The sequence below is a fragment of the Trachypithecus francoisi genome, unplaced genomic scaffold, assembly GCF_009764315.1.
Source record: "Trachypithecus francoisi isolate TF-2019V2 unplaced genomic scaffold, Tfra_2.0 Lachesis_group1, whole genome shotgun sequence".
NCBI classification, from domain to species: Eukaryota; Metazoa; Chordata; class Mammalia; order Primates; family Cercopithecidae; genus Trachypithecus; species Trachypithecus francoisi.
The window spans coordinates 119,896,471-119,913,848 of NW_022681454.1; the positions used below are offsets into that span (position 1 = coordinate 119,896,471).

General features: G+C 40.9%; 1 protein-coding gene across 2 annotated transcripts in view; it reads left to right on the top strand.

Moving 5' to 3' along the window:
* Positions 1-14,311, top strand: part of SPATA5 (spermatogenesis associated 5) — a 374,551-nt gene extending 360,240 nt beyond the window's left edge. For both annotated transcript variants that reach the window (XM_033215186.1, XM_033215185.1), the window contains exon 16: positions 13,355-14,311. In XM_033215186.1, the coding sequence (XP_033071077.1) occupies positions 13,355-13,531 (177 nt within the window). In that variant the 3' untranslated portion in view covers positions 13,532-14,311. The remainder of the gene's footprint in view (positions 1-13,354) is intronic.
* Positions 14,312-17,378: the final 3,067 nt, after the last annotated feature.

Below are 17,378 nucleotides of genomic sequence, written 5' to 3' on the forward strand. Positions count from 1 at the left end.
ATCAGAGATTGCCCTTTCTGTTTCCTTTTTAGTGGACCTACAGGAAGTAGAGTTCAGAGCATGTGTACCTCACTTCTTATAAGACAACAGCCTATATAATTTTGCAGATAAGGAAACAACTCCTTCAGTTTCTAAATATCCAGTATATAGTGTTATTATCAAACATGAAAACCTGTATGCATTTAAATTCACTCACACGTTAAATGAAATTACACGTAGTTAATACCTGCCACTTGTAAAGTCTAATCTTATCTTGGGAACTTGGATTTTGCATTCCTTAACTAGTGCGCTTAAATTTGCAGTTGTATTATCCTATCTTTAGGTTTCTCTTCATGTCGATAAAGATCTAAACAAGCATTTAGTTATACTTAGGGGCAGCTGTTGAAATGTTCTAGGGTACAAGAGAGGATCTAAGAAAATAAAACCCACTCACCTCTAGCATGATCAGCTCCATTTTGTATTTTCTGTACTCCCCAACTATGATAATTCCAACCAAACTGTATGCTGACCTTATTGATCTGGAAAGGGGAAAGCAGGTATTATTATGAAGCATTCAGAGGATTTAAGAAGATTTGAAATATAGTTACTATAGAGCAGTGGTTCCTAACCCCTTTTTGGTTTTGGATCCTTTTTAGACTATAATGAAAGTTTTGAACTTTCTCTCTATAGAAAAATATATAATATGTATACATGGGTATATGTTTTCATAAGTTTCAATGTATTCTTAGACCCATCTAGATATCCATAGACTCTCAGTTAAGAATCTTTACTATATGGCCAACAAACATACAAAATTAGTGAAATACCAATTGAAATAGTATCTAGTTCATGTAACAAAGACAAGATTGCTTTATTATTTGAAATTAAAATAAAATAATATAATGTGAGTTTCTAAATAAATGACTTATAAATAACATAAGTATTACAAGTCAGAGGAAGCAGAGACCACCTTAAAAATATAAAGAAGATACGTGAGTATATACTGGATATTTTCAGAATATCTTATGTAATGGGGATGATGTGATTTCACCTAATTTACATCCATATTTGTTTATATGCTGGATGGGGAAAAAAGAGCTTTCTTCCAGAAAAAAAATACCACTGTCAATGAGTATGACATGCATAAAATAAGTGTAATATAAATAATCATATTTTCTTCTCACTCTCTGAGATGTGTTAATGGTATACTTATTGGTTATTTACGAGGACCTATCTTCACCTGCCCCTTACCTAGCTATAGACTGTCAAGTCATTTTTTCCCTCCTATATAACACAGATAGCCATTAACACCATGCCATCTTCTTTAAATGCAAAATCATTTAGAGATGCCAAGCAAATCTGCTGATTATCTCAGGCCAGCCTACACCAGATTGGAGAATGGGAAAGTAGTGAAAAACACACATTACAGATTAAGACTGGGTATAAAGACAAGACTCTAACAACCCACCCCCACCAAATATGCCATACAAATGCTCAGAGAGACTAGAGTTCCAAACTAGACTACCCAGGTGAAACTACAGAGTTTCACAGGAGGCAGCTTTATGTGTGTGTCAGTAGGGCAAGATGTGAGGGCTGACAGTAAAGAAGTCTGACAGATGAGGAAACATGGGGAATAGTAAAACCAGTTTAACACATTTGCCCACACCTTCCCCCGAGCCGCTTCCTCCCAAGCTCCCAGAGCACTGGCAGGGAGGTTGAGACACTCTAGACTTGGGGAGGAGTCCTGAAGATTTTCAGGAACTTTGCTTGCTTTCTTCCCCCAAGGACATCCCTTGTCCTCCTCTCCTCTTTGCCCAGGGCCAACCTCAAGCTCTCCCATTACATGAGTGCTTTTACCCAAAGTGTGGTTCCTCTTCCAGAGCTGTCAGCTTTCTGGCTATAGCTTGGTCATCAGCCCCACAAGGGCCCACAAATGCAAACCTCAACATAGGGTGACTTATTGTGCCTCATACTTTTTTGCCTTTTTAGTCCATAGTAGACAATTACCTTGACTATAGTTGTGCCAGCAGGAGCTGCCTCTGTGTATATGTGTATATGTGTGTGTATTTTTTTTCTAAGGCAAAAACTAGTTTATATCTTTGTTCAAAGATGACCTTAGCAGGAGACCTTTTTTTTGGACTTGATTGGTAGGTCAAGCCATGTGCTAACCTGGTATGTCTGGGAAGCAGAGCAGGACCAAGGCTGCAGGGCCTTGATGGAATTTCTGTGCTAGGAAGGGAGACAGATATTTGACACAAATATCTGTATATCTTGACAATTGCGATACGGTAAGAAAGTACAGGCACCTATGGGACTACAAAACCGATCCTAAAACAATCAGGCATGGGGAGGTAGTGAGGTCACCTCTAGAAATGCCTCCCCAGTGGAAACATTTGCACTGAACCCTGAAGATTAGGTAGATGAGCCAGTGCTTTTGCACACCTTGTTCCATGAAAGCAAGACTGTTTTTTTACTGTTGTATTACCCATTGCTTGCTTCCTTGTAGGTGATCAATAAAGCTTTCTTGAATAAATGAAAGAATAAGGGGCTCCCAACATCTGTTTGCTCTGTTATCCCTCTCCTTTCCTACCACAATGGTTCCTGTTCTCTCCATTCCCATACCAATTGGTATGTTATTTTTAAAACTAAAAATACTCCTTTTTATCTTATTATTATTCAATTAAAGTTAGAAACATTTAAAATCCCCACAGATGTGAATGCTAGAACAATGAAATAAAAGTTCAAGATCTTTTCTGCCCCAAAGCTCTGTGGAATAATCAATTTTATAAGTTTTTAAAAAACAAAAACTATTTGGAAGGCTGCTCGAGCCCAGGAGTTCAAGGCCAGCCTGGGCAACATTGCAAGACCCAGTCTCCTAAAACAAATAAGTAAATAAAATTTTCAAAAGCAAAAACTAGGCTTCGCCATGCAAGTTTGTAATAAAAGGTTATGCACTGAATATATACTTTAGCTATATATTTCAAAGACCTCAAGATAACGTTAAGACTAGGCATGGTGGTTCATGCCTATAGTCACAACACTTGGCAGGCCAGCTGGAGAGGACCACTTGAGGCCAGGAGTTAGAGACCAGCCTGGACAACATGGTAAGACTTCATCTCTATAAAACATAAAAAAGCCAGGCGTGGTGGTGCACACCTGTAGTCTTAGCTACTTGGAAGGCTAAGGCTGGAGGATCACTTGAGCCCAGGAGGTCGAGACTGCAGTGACCCATGTTCAAACTACTGCATTCCAGCCTAGGTGACAGAGAGGGACCCTGTCTTTAACAAAAACAAACAAACAAAACCAGCTTTGAATCAGCAAAATTAAGCAACCAAGTGTGTTTCCCTTCTCTAATGTCATTAAGCTTTGAGTGTGTTTTTACAGTAATTTTTATTTTCTTTGGCATCCTAGATTGTATGACTTTAACATAATTCCAGATGGATTTATTATCATGAAGCCTATTTTGCAGACGATTCAAGAGAATTTAGCCCAAGAGCAAAAGTTAGGTAATTCCTTAAATCTGAAATCTGTCCTCCGAAATACTTCTCTACTCACCGCTTAAATGGTTTTCAGTGAAGTGGCACTTTAAAAATAAGCGCTGCATGCTTTACCTCTGAATTCTCTTCTCCAAAAGCAGCCATTTTACTCCCTGAGCTGCTTTCTTGGCAGTTTGGGGCACCCCTTGCTGTTTGTGCCTGTGATAGTCTGACTTCCATCTGCCGCTCCGCAGCCAGGAGCCTGCTGTGCTCCCTTCAGTCACATCTTTCATGCCTGGCCATTCAAGCACCTTTCATCAGGTCTCAATGGGCCTGGGTAAAGGGCCCTCCCCGCTGCATCCACATGAGCACATAATCTCCCAGGTAGCCTCCTCCTTGAAGCACCTCCAGCGCATGTGTTCGCAAACAGCAGGACACCACTCTCTACTGGGTTCCTAATCCCTCAGACACACAGAGGAAGGAGGTCGCAAGGCCGTGAAAGTGAAAAGAAAAGCGAGGGGGCGGGTGAGCAGAGGGAACACAATGTCAGCCCCTGGGCCCTCCAGCGGCTGCTCCACAATCATCGCCAGCTGCAACCCAATTAAGCTCAACAGGTCACAGGTGTTCCAGACAGAAGATGCTTTTAACAAAACCACTTTCTTGAAAATACCTAAGACTTTTTAAAGCACTGCAGCCCATTTCTTTTGGTAGATTCTTTAAAGCTATTTAGTACCCTTGAAATACAAAGAAGCTGAGAAATACATTTCAGCCTCAGTGGAAGGCGTGCTTGCTTCATGCAAAACAGCGGGGACAGCAGCCAGGCTGCCGTGGCCGAGCCCAGAGACAGCATCTCTGCCAATGCGTGGAATCAGTGTACAGCTGCAGAATAAGGACGTGAGGATGTCTCCGTCCTCCAGCTTGGTCCCTTCTGATACTGTAGCCTGAACTGTGCAGTTCACTCAGTCACGCAAGAAATTGCTGCATGGCCATGACCTTGTGTGTACTCTTAAATTACAATCTCTAGGATGCACTTGTAGTTTTCCTATGAACTTTTAAACAGCCCTGCCACAGGCTGGTTAAACTAGGTGTATGAATTCAGCTATCAGGAACTACTTTTCATCTTCTGACACATTTTAAAGTGCTGGCTTCATTTTCTCCACAGATCCAAGTGCTCCCTGTGCCTGCCCGAAGTGTGGGGAGGGGATGACAGAATCCAAGCAGAATTTAGGTAGTTGTTTAAGTCACCTTAGGACCTTTGTTACCCTTCCACCTGTCTTTGAGGATATCGGTTTCTCTGAGAGGCAGTTAGGAATGTAGTGGGGAAGGTCAAGTTAGAATTTCGTCATCCATATGGGAAGGGAGTGGTTCTTAGTTCCCCTACTCTACAGGCGCACTCAGAGCGGCATCCCTTCTTCCCACGCTAGCGTGCCACTCTCATAGGTATGTTTGCCTGTTGGCATTATTGTAAACTGTTTACAGCCAATAGCAAGGACATGCTGACACTACCCAGGTCTTATCTGGAAATAGAAGCAACTGCTTAAATTTACAATTGGGTTTCTAATCTTCAATGCACCAGAAAAGCCCCTAGTACTACTGTGAAACTGAAAAGAACACGGGAAGAGTTAAAGCACAGCGGGAGTGAATACCCAGAACAGGGCCCAACGTTTTTCAGCTTTTCCTTCCTGTTGATTAGTTTTTGGTAAACAGTCTTTGCCTTGACTGTTACTCTTTATCACGTCATTTTTAAAAATTATTACTGCTTGCTTAGAAACCATGTTGGTTTTAATTTTCACAATACGCCTGTTTCTGTTTTGCTAAGCTGAGCCACCTGTTTAAACTCTTCTTGTCTCATGAATTGGGGGAAAGAACCGTAGGCAATGTATAAGAGGTTTCATTTTTTTCCACAGTGAAGTAAGACATTGTTCTTATTCTTCATGGCATTCAGAATTCTGCACAATTGCCTCTTTTGCCCTTTTGCATATAAAAGTGAGGTAATTAGATTTCCCAAGGTTCAATGGTCAAGAGCCTTCTCATCCCGCGGAGTTGCTTCCCCACACTGCTCACAAGTGGAGCTGTCTCGCGTAATCCAGTTATTGCTATATTGTTATTTTAAAGGGACTGCTTTTTCAGAGAGCTAGCATAGCATGAAACTTTATACTTATATGTCCCTTTGCTTTCATTGCTAACTAACTTTTTTTCCCACATTTGAAACTAATTACTATTTTATTCAGTGTCTATGAGGATTTCTAAACATTTTTGTTAAAAATCTCTTCCTTTCCTACATCTTAGGAATTCATTTCAAATATGTCTAAATCCTTCATATTGTGAGCTCCCGCCTTTGTTGTTTTATGTTTTTGTCAGATACTCGATCGTCAGATCTATTATTACTGTTGAACAAATGGAAAGAAAATTTGTGACGTGTTGGCACCAAATAAATTAGTGTCATCGCCACTGAAACAAAGGCATGTCTTCGTCCAGCCCTGACAGTGAGATCTTGGGCCCACTCTGCTAGTTTTTTGTCTCATTTTCTCATTTCCACAAGCAGGTCGTGTTTTTACCTTTGCAAAAAGGTGCATATATATTCTAAAGCTAGAGTATCAATTTTTTTTTCTTTCTTTCTTTTTCTGAGATGGGGCTTCACTCTTGTTGCCCAAGCCAGAGTGCAATGGTGCCATCTCGGCTCACTGCAACCTCTGCCTCCCAGGTTCAAGCAATTCTCCTGCCTCAGCCTCCCAAGTAGCTGGAATTACAGGCATGCACCACCACGCCTGGCTAATTTTTTTGTATTTTTAGTAGAAATGGGGTTTCACCATATTGGCCAGGCTGGTCGGGTATCAATTTTTTAGTCAAAATTGAATAAGATGAAATACTCAGATTTATAGAGCTGACCAAAACGTTTCTGTTTTTACAGCCTAATAGCAAAAGCAATCTTGCTGGTAGTGGCTAATAATTCATTTCTGTGATCTAGTCTGCAGCCTATGGGGGAAGAGGACAAGATGGTGAAGGGATTAAGGGAAAGCTTCCAAAATCCTTTTTGCCAAAGAAGTTAAAGAGCTTGAGTGACCGAGGTTTTCTCTCTAAACGGGTCAGTTTAACATTCCAGACAGTCTGTGATTCAAACTCCTCTATTCACTTATACATCTTCTCAGCAGAGTTCTTTATGGCCTCATGGGAAAAATTCAGCTGAATTCCCCCATCACTGAAACTGTTCCAGACTTTATCTACTTTTGCTTTTTGTTCTTTAGAGACAGAGTCTTGCAGTGTTGCCCAGTGTGGCCTTGAACTCCCGGGTTCAGATGATCCTCCCATCTTAGCCTCCTAAGTAGCATGACTACAGGCCCACACCACTACACCCAGCTCCATCTGCATTTTGAATGTGATGTCAGCAGAGTGATGAGCTTGTGGTGGTCCCTGGGTTCAGTGGAGATACACACACGCACGCGCACACACGCACACACACGCACACACTTATCTCATTAGGTTTTCCTATAAACTTTATAGGTAGTAATAAGAAAGGTCCTAGTTTAAATTGAAGAGTTTTTTCCCCTCAGTTTCTGTAGTATTCATTCCCAAATAGAGAGAGAGATGTTGGCAAATTTATCTGAAAAGACCTCACTTTTCCAAAGCTTAACACAGAAAGGAAAATCCCATAATCTTAGGCTAGTTTCATCAAGTGAGACAATAAATCACCATTTGCATAATTTTATTTTAGCAAAGATTCCATTCTAATCCCCCAAAGCAATCTACAGTCATGCGCCACATAATGACATTTCAGTCAACAATGGACCAAACACATGATGGTGGTCCCATAAGATTACAATATTATATTTTTGCTGTACCTTTTCTATGTTTAGATACACAAATACTTACCATTGTGTTACAGTTGCCCGCCTGCAGTATTCAGTAACATGCTGTACAGGTGTGTAGTGTAGGAGCAATAGGATAGACCCTATAGCCTAGTGTGGAATGGGCTATTACCATCTAGATTTGTGTAAGGACACTATCTACACAACAATGAAAGCACCTAACAATGCACTTCTCAGAACATATCCCTGTTGTTGAGCAACACATGACTATATGTTACTGCACTGTTTGTAAATTTTCTAAAGTCATGCTCAATTCCAATGCAGTTTTATTTTCTATGACAGTACAGCAAAGAAGCTCCTGTTCCTGTGGGATATATTTTGATACCTAAGAAAGCATCTCTCAAATATAACAAAAGCATAGTTGTATTGCTAGAATTTCTAATTAATGTTAGAAATTAGTTCTACAGAAAGAACTAAATGCAGGGTAGTGCTCCAAACTGAAAACATAGCTTGAGATGAACATATATCACAGTATTAAACAATTTTAGTTATTTACTTTCTCTTCATTCCAAGAACTTAAGAAGACCTGACAACATCTAGATCAGGGGTTTCCACCTCCAGGCCATGCACCGGCATGTTAGGAACCAGGTCCATGGCATGTTAGGAACCAGGCTACACAGCAGGAGGTGAGCAGTGGGCAAGCGAGCATTATCATCTGAACTCCACCTCCTGTCAGATCAGTGGCGGCATTAGATCCTCATAGGCGTGGGAACCCTATTGTGAACTGTGCATGCGAGGGACCTAGGTTGTGCACTCCTTATGAGAATCTAATGCCTGATGATCTGAGGTGGAACAAATTCATTCTGAAACCACCCCCACTCCCCCACCCCCTGTCCATGGAAAAACTGTCTTCCACGAAACCAGTCCCTGGTGCTAAAAAGGTTGGGGACTGCTTATCTAGATTGTATGAAACATAAGTAATAAAAATACTGTAGATTGGCCAAATCTGGGAAAGATGCACATAGCACACATCTTTTTGAAAATGTACTTGTAGTTAAGTAACTATTCAGTTCAGCAAACATACCTTGACTATTTACATATCCAGAGCACAAGTGCCTTGGCTGCTGCCACTGTTGCTGCCCTTTGACTCCATTCAACACACTGGCCTTCCTTCTGTCTCCCGGGCCTCTCCCCATCTTCTCAGAAACACAAAGAATATGTTTATTCCTTGTGTTTCTGTCCTCCACCCCCTTCCTTTTCCTATTTTGGAATAGGGGAGAGCAAAAGTAAAAAGCTATGCTAATAAGCAAGAGCCATAATGTGCCCTGAGTGAGTTGTTTGGTATCTCCCAAAGTGTGTGCCAAAGATCACCAGTAAACCATTTACAGATATTCTGCCAGAAATAGGAGGGGAAGAGTTCTATGGGAAACAATGAGTGTCATCATCCATTCTGGCTGCTATAACAAAATAACTTAGAATGGGCAATTTATAAATAATACAAATTTATTGCTCACACTTCTGAAAACTGGGAAGTCCAAGATCAAGGTGCCAGCAGATTAGGTGTCTGGTGAGGGCCTATTCCTCATAGACATACCTTCTAGCTGTGTCCTCACATGGTGGAAGGAGCCAACCAGCTCCATCAGGCTTCTTTTGTAAGGGTACTAATTCTGTCAGTGAGCACAGAACCCTCACAACCTAATCACCTCCCAAAGACCTCACTTCTTAATACTAGTAGCATTGGAGATTAAGTTTCAACATATAAATTTTGGAGAAAAACATTCAGACCATTCCATTGGCTTAAAGAAAATCAAACTGATCATCATTACTAGCCTTTGTAAAACCTTTAAAATTCTATTGGGCACCATGGGGAACAGAATATATACAGGTTAAGTATCACTAATCTGAAATCCACAATGCTCCAAAATTCACAACTTTTAAGTACCAACATAACACACAAAAGAAATGCTCATTGGAGCATTTTGGATTTCAAATTTTCAGATTACAAATGTTCAACCAATAGGTAAAATGCAGATATTCCAAAATATGTAACATGTCTGGTCCCAGGCATTTCAGATAAGGAATACTCAACCTGTATATTGTTGCCCAAAACTTATTTGACCATGGAATACTTCTCCTGAACAGACACTGATTTCTTAAGGGAAATGCTGGCATGGGCCATGAGAAGAGCAGGAGAGCTGCACTTTTCTTGGGAGGTGTTATGTCGTATCTTGGAACTCAGGCCACAGTAAGTGGCTCCCAGAGCAAATAGAAACCAGCCATCATGGACATCCTAAGAATTGATCTGTTTCCAGATCTACCATTTTATCTGGGGTAGGAGAAAAGAACCAATAATCCAGCCAATGCTTTTGCTTTTGGAATTTCTACTAAGAAGCCTTTTCATGAGGAAAAAATAAGAACAAAAGGAACTTTTAGGAGTTGCGCTCTGTCAGCTGCTTGTGCATCAGCTGCTTGTGGATTTGGTTCAGAGCTTTAGAGAGGACTGGCATTGACTAGCTTTCACTGTCATTGTGGCCCACATGACTTTGAAAACACTGTCATTGTTAATTTTAGTTATATTTGATGGTAGAATTATTATTTAAAAAAAAATTTCTCCTGTCTACTGAGGCTAGTTCAATGTAATCCATGTTTTCTGTCTCCCCAGTTTGCTATTTTTCTGCTCATTTTATTCCCGCTAGTCCTTTTCCTTACCTGTATGCATGTCTCAGTTCTGTTCTTCACACTTTGGTTTCCAAAGCTGTAGTTTATTCCTTCTCTCCACACTAAAGCCCTTTCCATTTGCCTCCCTGACAGTACTTCTAATACCATGGCACACACGGCATTTAACTTATGTGCATCCACTACTGGTTTGTGAGCATGGGAAGACAGGTGCTAAGTCTTAGACATGCCTGGATCTTCCACCTGGCTTCATATAGTTATCGCACAGAGTAGCTATTCACTGGATGTTGATTGATGAAAGAATGACTGGCTAATTATTTGTAGTGTCCTGTTTACATTTCCCTCAGTTACTGGCTGTATATTGCTAAGTAAATGTGATAGGAAAGTAAGAATGGCAGAAGAAGATGACCTTATTGACTAGTTCTTCAGAGCATCCTTTATAAATAAAAATAAACAGAGTAATGTCTATTGAAGCAAGTGTTGAATTCAGGCAGTGTTTCTCCCATCCTAGGACATACAGACAGCTGCACTCCTTCCTCTACACAGAAGAAGACACGTTCATATGTGGTCCTTGAGTACCCATGTTTCTCTTTTCATTAACTCTCGAAAGTTCTCTGGGTCATCCCTATCTAATCCAAACATGAGTGATCTGGTCAAAACTCTGTCCAAGTTTTCTATATCTCACAGTTCCATAGTTCTCCAAGCTAGATGGAATTGTTTATTAAGAGTCAGGGGAGTACTAAATATAGTAGGGGAATTTTTCTCAAATGTTGACGTATACTAGAGGCCCCAAGTTACAAACATCCACACTTCAAATGCTCACTACTTCTCTAACCATAACTGATCACTAATACCTGCTTTGTCACTACCGTGTAAGCTACCACAAAACAACAATTTATAGCTCATAGAAAAATCTATAGAAGCAGGCCGGGCGTGGTGGCTCACACCTGTAATCCCAGCACTTTGGGAGGCTGAGGCGGGCGGATCACGAGGTCAGGAGATCGAGACCATCCTGGCTAATATGATGTAACCCTGTCTCTACTAAAAATACCAAAAATTACCCGGTCGTGGTGGCGGGCACCTGTAGTCCCAGCTACTCAGGAGGCTGAGGCAGAAGAATCGCTTGAACCCAGGAGGTGGAGGTTGCAGCGAGCCGAGATTGCACCACTGCACTCCAGCCTGGTGACAGAATGAGACTCTGTCTCAAAAAAGAGAAAAATCTATAGAAGCAAATGTGAAGGAAAGAAAGTGGATCTTCTAAGAGGAATTGCCCAGGGGAACTGACCCTAAGGACAGCCTTCTAGGCCCTAATGATATAACACTTCCCACTACCTACATTTATTTACCATGCTGTGTTAGGCTTCCTGAGGTTCCGGGATTACAGGAGTATAATCATTTCTTCTGCTGGTGTGATTACTTTGGGTTGAGAGTGGAAGCCTATCTGACAATTGGTTCCCTTCCTCGGATATGCCAGCGGGGCAAACCACCCATCTGGCCATGTGAACCAAAACCCAGAAACTTTGAGAAGTTCCAGGCGTCTTTTGGTTACCTCTCTTTTTCTCAACCCCCTTCTTTTTCCACGCCCCACCCCAGCCACCATGGTACACATGCTCATCTGACCACTCTATTGGATGTGTTTCTATCAGACTTTGCACATACTCCTATTCGCAAGACCACTGCTGTGCAAAAACGAGACATCAGTCATATAGCAAATGAATTAGTACAATAATTAGTATTTGTGCACTCACATAGTAGGTGCTCAATAAATGTTTCCAACCATTATGTGCCAGGCTCTGTATTCTCTGAGGGAGTCTCAGCTATGAGGTTGTGGGAGGTATGCAGGAGAGAGAAAGAGAGCTCTGCCACCTGGCAGGAAATGTAGTGCTCTTTGCCTCTTCCAGTGATTCTTCAGACTTTTTAGTCTTGCAACCATTGCTTCAAATTCTTGTCCAGATGAAAGAAGTGCTGCTCAGAGGGGTGTGGGAGGGGACTCTTCCCACTTGGTCCCTTCACCTCCCTTTGTAGAGATCCCCTTAGAACACAGTGGAACCATCGAATAGCCAGTTTACCATGCTGGGCATTTCACAGGCTTTTACTGTGCTTATTAATTATCACATTCTTGTTTTCAAAAGAGCTCTTTTTGCACCAGAACATGTGATAAAGTGGTTTTACTAATCCCTAAAAGTTTTGTTTTTTCCTTCAACAAGATGATAGCCACTCTCTTTTTTCAGAAAAACATTAACATGCATAACCACTATAGTTAACTTCAGTGCTCATTAATGAAGCCCAGAACTAATAGTTACATTGTGGTAATTTGACAAAGCCATCTAAATCTATGCATGTTTTTGAAAGCTCCCTAAACATGCTGCTAAATCCCCTAAAAAGCTACTAAACTGCTTTGGCAGCCATTAGCCTAGCATAAGCAGAGGAACTCTTTTCAGTGAGTGAACAAACAGAGAAAATATGCTGAATGGCTGGACAAATGTGTTTCAGCTGGCCCTTTCATTTACCGATATAAGGGCGCAGTCAATATCAATCACTGTTTTCCCTGTTGCCCTGAAAATCACAATATCTCTTTTCATCCCCCAAGCTCTTTTCACTACCATAATGTGTCTTTAGAATGACACTGGCATCAGCCTGCTTCCGCTGTCTGAAGTCCAGAAAGCTTAAAAACACATTTCAGGATTCTTGAACCTTCCTCCCCTTCCGTTTTCCTACTGCCTTCTCCCTCCTCCCTCTGCATCCATTCCGCCCCCTCCCCAGATTCTTTTCAATTCTTCCAGCTTTCCTGGCTGAGTAAACAGCATTCACTTCTCTATTCTAATGCAGCTCTCCAAAGTAAATGTTGACAACCCTATCTGATATTCCTGAGATTTAAGAACTCATTAAAGAGATACACATAAAGAAATGCTTTTACATGTGGGTAATACATCAAAGGTTGAAAGGAATGTGGAAACTGCTATGACACGGTGTGTTGATGAGCAGGGCCTCACTCTGTATCAGAATATCTCCCCGCTCTGCCCTCCCTTGACCGTTGGCTCCTGCCTCCCCCCACCACATAGACACAGGCATCCTTTGCTATCCCGTGTTAAAAGTATGTGCGTGCACAGCTACCTACCCTTACAGTTAAGAGCAAATGCCCTTAAAAGCAAATGCCACTTCTTAGATATCTTTTGGCACTCCTGGTTCTGAGTACTTAATACATTGCTTTGGGATGAAGGAAAGAACAGAATGCTCTGTATATGATTACCTTTTATCTTTTTGAAAACTTGAGTGGACTAATTCTTGCAGATAAATTTTAGCAATGAGCATTTAGTTGTAGGCATTAACGCAGATGAATATTTGGAATATTATGTTTCTAAAAGAGTATTGATTGTTTTCTACCTCATTTTATTTACTTATTTTTTAAAAATTCAGATTGTAGCCGTCTGCAGAGAGGCAGCTCTTCTGGCTCTGGAAGAAGACATTCAAGCCAATCTCATCATGAAAAGACATTTCACTCAGGCCTTGAGCACTGTGACACCTAGAATTCCTGAGTCATTGAGACGTTTTTATGAAGATTATCAAGAGAAGAGTGGGCTGCATACACTCTGAGAAAATATATATATTCAAAATGATGAAAATCCTTTCCAGAGAAAATTTGTTTATTTTTAAAATTTTTTGAGAGTGTTAAAATTTTTTTTTACTAGGCAAAATGTTTGAAGTATATTCAGTAGAATTTAGGGGCTTTGGTTCTTACAGATTTTCAACTCATGTAAGTACAGTGACAATATCTCTGAGCATAAGTTTCAATCAGTTTTATCTGGAAATTTGTGGTGCGGTTTAAAAATCAAATGTTTAGCGTTTTCATTTGTGACCTAGTCTGTTCATCCCATGAAGCGATTTCTTTTTCCAGAATCTGTTTGAGTGTCTTTCTAAAAATCTGTTTTTGAGTGTCTTTCTAAAATGCCAAACGTGTTGGCATCAATTTTATACAGGGATATAAAAAAAGTATGCGGATAAATTTTTCTTAATCTTTATTTTTGAAGGCCAGTCAGTAATTTGGCCTAATGTGCCAGCCAGGCTTATATGGCCTTGTTTTCAAATATGCGTATATGTGTTATTAAAATTCATAGACGCATTTTTGCTTTAGCCTTCTTAATCTCTACCCATGGCCAAAAAAATTTTTTGAGAGATATTTTGTATAATATAATGCCCTTTGAAAGTTAGAAAACAAAATGTAAGTGTAAGCCCACTCTAAGCCTAGAGCAGTAGGCTTGGGGCTTTTTTGTTGTTGTTTTGTCTTGTTTTTTGTTTGTTTGTTTTTGAGACAGAGTCTCACTCTGTCACCTAAGCTGGAGTGCAGTGGCATGATCTCAGCTCACTGCAACCTCCACCTCCTGAGTTCAAGCAATTCTCCTGCCTCAACCTCCTGAGTAGCTGGGATTACAGGCGTGCACCACCACACGCAGCTAATTTTTGTATTTTTAGTAGAGACAGCGTTTCACCATGTTCACCAGGCTGGTCTCGAACTGCTGGCCTCAGGTGATCCACCCACCTCAGCCTCCCAAAGTACTGGGATTATAGGCGTGAGCCACCGCACCTGGTCAGGTTATTTTTCTTTTTAATAAAATGCTATTAATAAATCATATGAAACACTCATGTTTTTACTTATACATATTTTCAGAGTACCAGTAAACTTTTTAGTTCAAAGATAGACCAAATTGTACTTTTTTTTTTTTTTTTTTTTTTTTGATACGGGAGTCTCGCTGCCCTGTTGCCCGTGCTGGAGTGCAGTGACGCGATCTAGGCGATCTAGGCTCACTGCAAGCTCTGTCTCCTGGGTTTACTTACGCCATTCTCCTGCCTCAGCCTCCTGAGTAGCTGGGACTACAGGTGCCCGCCACCATGCCTGGCTAATTTTTATTTTTATTTTTATTTTGTATTTTTAGTAGAGAAGGGGTTTCACCATGTTAACCAGGATGATCTCGATCTCCTGACCTCGTGATCCGCCCACCTCAGCCTCCCAAAGTGCTGGGATTACAGACATGAGCCAATGCACCCAGCTGCCAAATTGTACTCTTAAGCATATTAAGTTGCATTCTAAACATGTATATTTATGCTTCTTATTGTTTATCTTCAGGATTTCTTCACACTTTATTACTTCATAAATACTTTTGAAAAAGCTTTCAGAAAGTGATTCTCTGACTTCAGATCAGAAACTGGCAATGGGAAGAATGTGCACTTAAACTTGATCACTGTAGATCTTTGAAAATTCCCAGAAAGACAAATCAGACAAGAAATACCTGATTATCAAAATAATGGGCTATACAGTTTTGTAGTGGCATATGTTCCTTGTTGTTTGTTTGTTTGTTTGTTTAGAGACAGGGTCTTGTTCTGTCACCCAGGCTGGAATGCAGTGGCACGGTCATAGCTCACTACAGCTTCAAACTCCTGGAGCTCAAGTGATCCTCCTGACTCAGCCTCCTGAATAGCTAGGGAAACAGGTGCACACCGCCATGTCTGGCTAATTTTTTTTTTAAAAAAACAGAGAGAGAGTCTTGCGGTGTTGCCCAGGCTGGTCTCCAACTGCTGGCCGCGGGTGACCCTCCTGCCTCAGCTTCCCAAAGTGCTGAGATTACAGGTGTAAGCCACCCTGCCTAGCCTGTGGTGACATATATTCTGAAGTCACCAATTTGAAACATCTCAAATATTTCATCCTCAAATATATGTACATCCTCAAAAATACCAGATTTTCAAGACAACACTGGTTTACCAGTACGTAAACCCACCCAGGGGTCAAAGAATATTACCATTTAAAACTGTGTTGTCAAATACAATAACCATTAATTATATCTGACCATTTTAATTAAATAAATTATAATTAAATAATATTTATGAACTAGTTTATCAGACATATCAGCCACATTTCAAATGCTTAGTAGCCACATATGGCAACTCACTGGACAGAGTAGAAAACATTCCCATCATTCAGAAGGTTCTCTTGGACGCTGCAGATCTGGAAAATAAGACTTCCATATCGAAATAAATACAACCTCAAAACTTTTATGCTCTGTGTTCCCTTTAGTTGTTATTTACATAGAAAATCATGAAAAGAGAGAGGACCTTACCTTCTTCCCTATTAAATATATGGCTAAGGGCATAAGAAAATAAGAGGAAAACTTATCCCTCAGGGCCTAAACAAGAAAATGAAAGAAATCTCATTCCCAATAAAATAAAAACCAGAAGCTTGAAATGACCCTGGGGCAGAAGGCTGGGTGGTGGGGAGGAGGGTAGCAGTCTCAATCAACAAGTTTAGATATTAATGGCCACTCAAAGCCCTCAGCCCATATAACATGAAGTTACAACTGAGCTCTGCACATAATGCTGAAGCTCTTTAATAACCAACACTCTCAGCACAAGGGTAGACAAGAAAAGAAAAATCTCCTGCTGGCCAGGAAGACCACAAGGAGCCTTTCTGACTTGGCCTGTGCTTTTGATTTTTAAAACATTTTTAAAAAGAGGCCTCTCGAGGCCGGGCGTGGTGGCTCACGCCTGTACTCCCAGCACTTTGGGAGGCCAAGGCGGGCGGATCACGAGGTCAGGAGATCAAGACCATCCTGGCTAACACGGTGAAACCCCGTCTCTACTAAAAATTCAAAAAATTAACCGGGCATGGTGGCAGGCGCCTGTAGTCCCAGCTACCCCGGAGGCTGAGGCAGGAGAATGGCGTGAACCCGGGAGGCGGAGCTTGCAGTGAGCTGAGATCTCGCCACTGCACTCCAGCCTAGGCGACAGAAGGAGACTCTATCTCAAAAAGAAAAAAAAAGAGGCCTCTCTGAGAATTCTGACTATGAGCTTACCTGTCCATGGCTTCAGGATTTGAATTCACACTGCCTTAAATTCATGAAACCTCAAAACCTACAAATTAAAAACGTGGAGCCAACCTACAAATGCCCTGGAGGTAACTAGCACTTGCACTAGTTAGAGGAATGTATTCTCATCTCACAGGATTCCAAAAGCTAATGCCCGGCTTACCAAGGGCTTGTAATCTCACAGGATGTGAAGCAGTGGGGCCTCAGATCTGCTGATGGGAACATAGATTGGTACAACCACTTTGGAAGGCAACTAGCTATCTAGCAATGTTGAAGACCCTACAATCTAACAGTTCTCCTAGGTGCATATCCCAGAGCAAGTCTCACATTGGTGCAGTGAGATAGCGAACAGGAAAGTTCATAGCACCATTACTTTTAAGTAGTAAGAACCTGGAAACAATCTAAATATCCATCAATAATAGATTCATTTGATAGTCATACAATGGAATACTGTGGCAATAAAAAATATTTGGAGCTACATATGAAATAGGGATGAAACAGATGAACAAAGAATAATGTTTTAGAAGAATATGATATTTAAAATTTGAAGCATGAAAAAATATATGTTTATGGGGGCATATATAGTG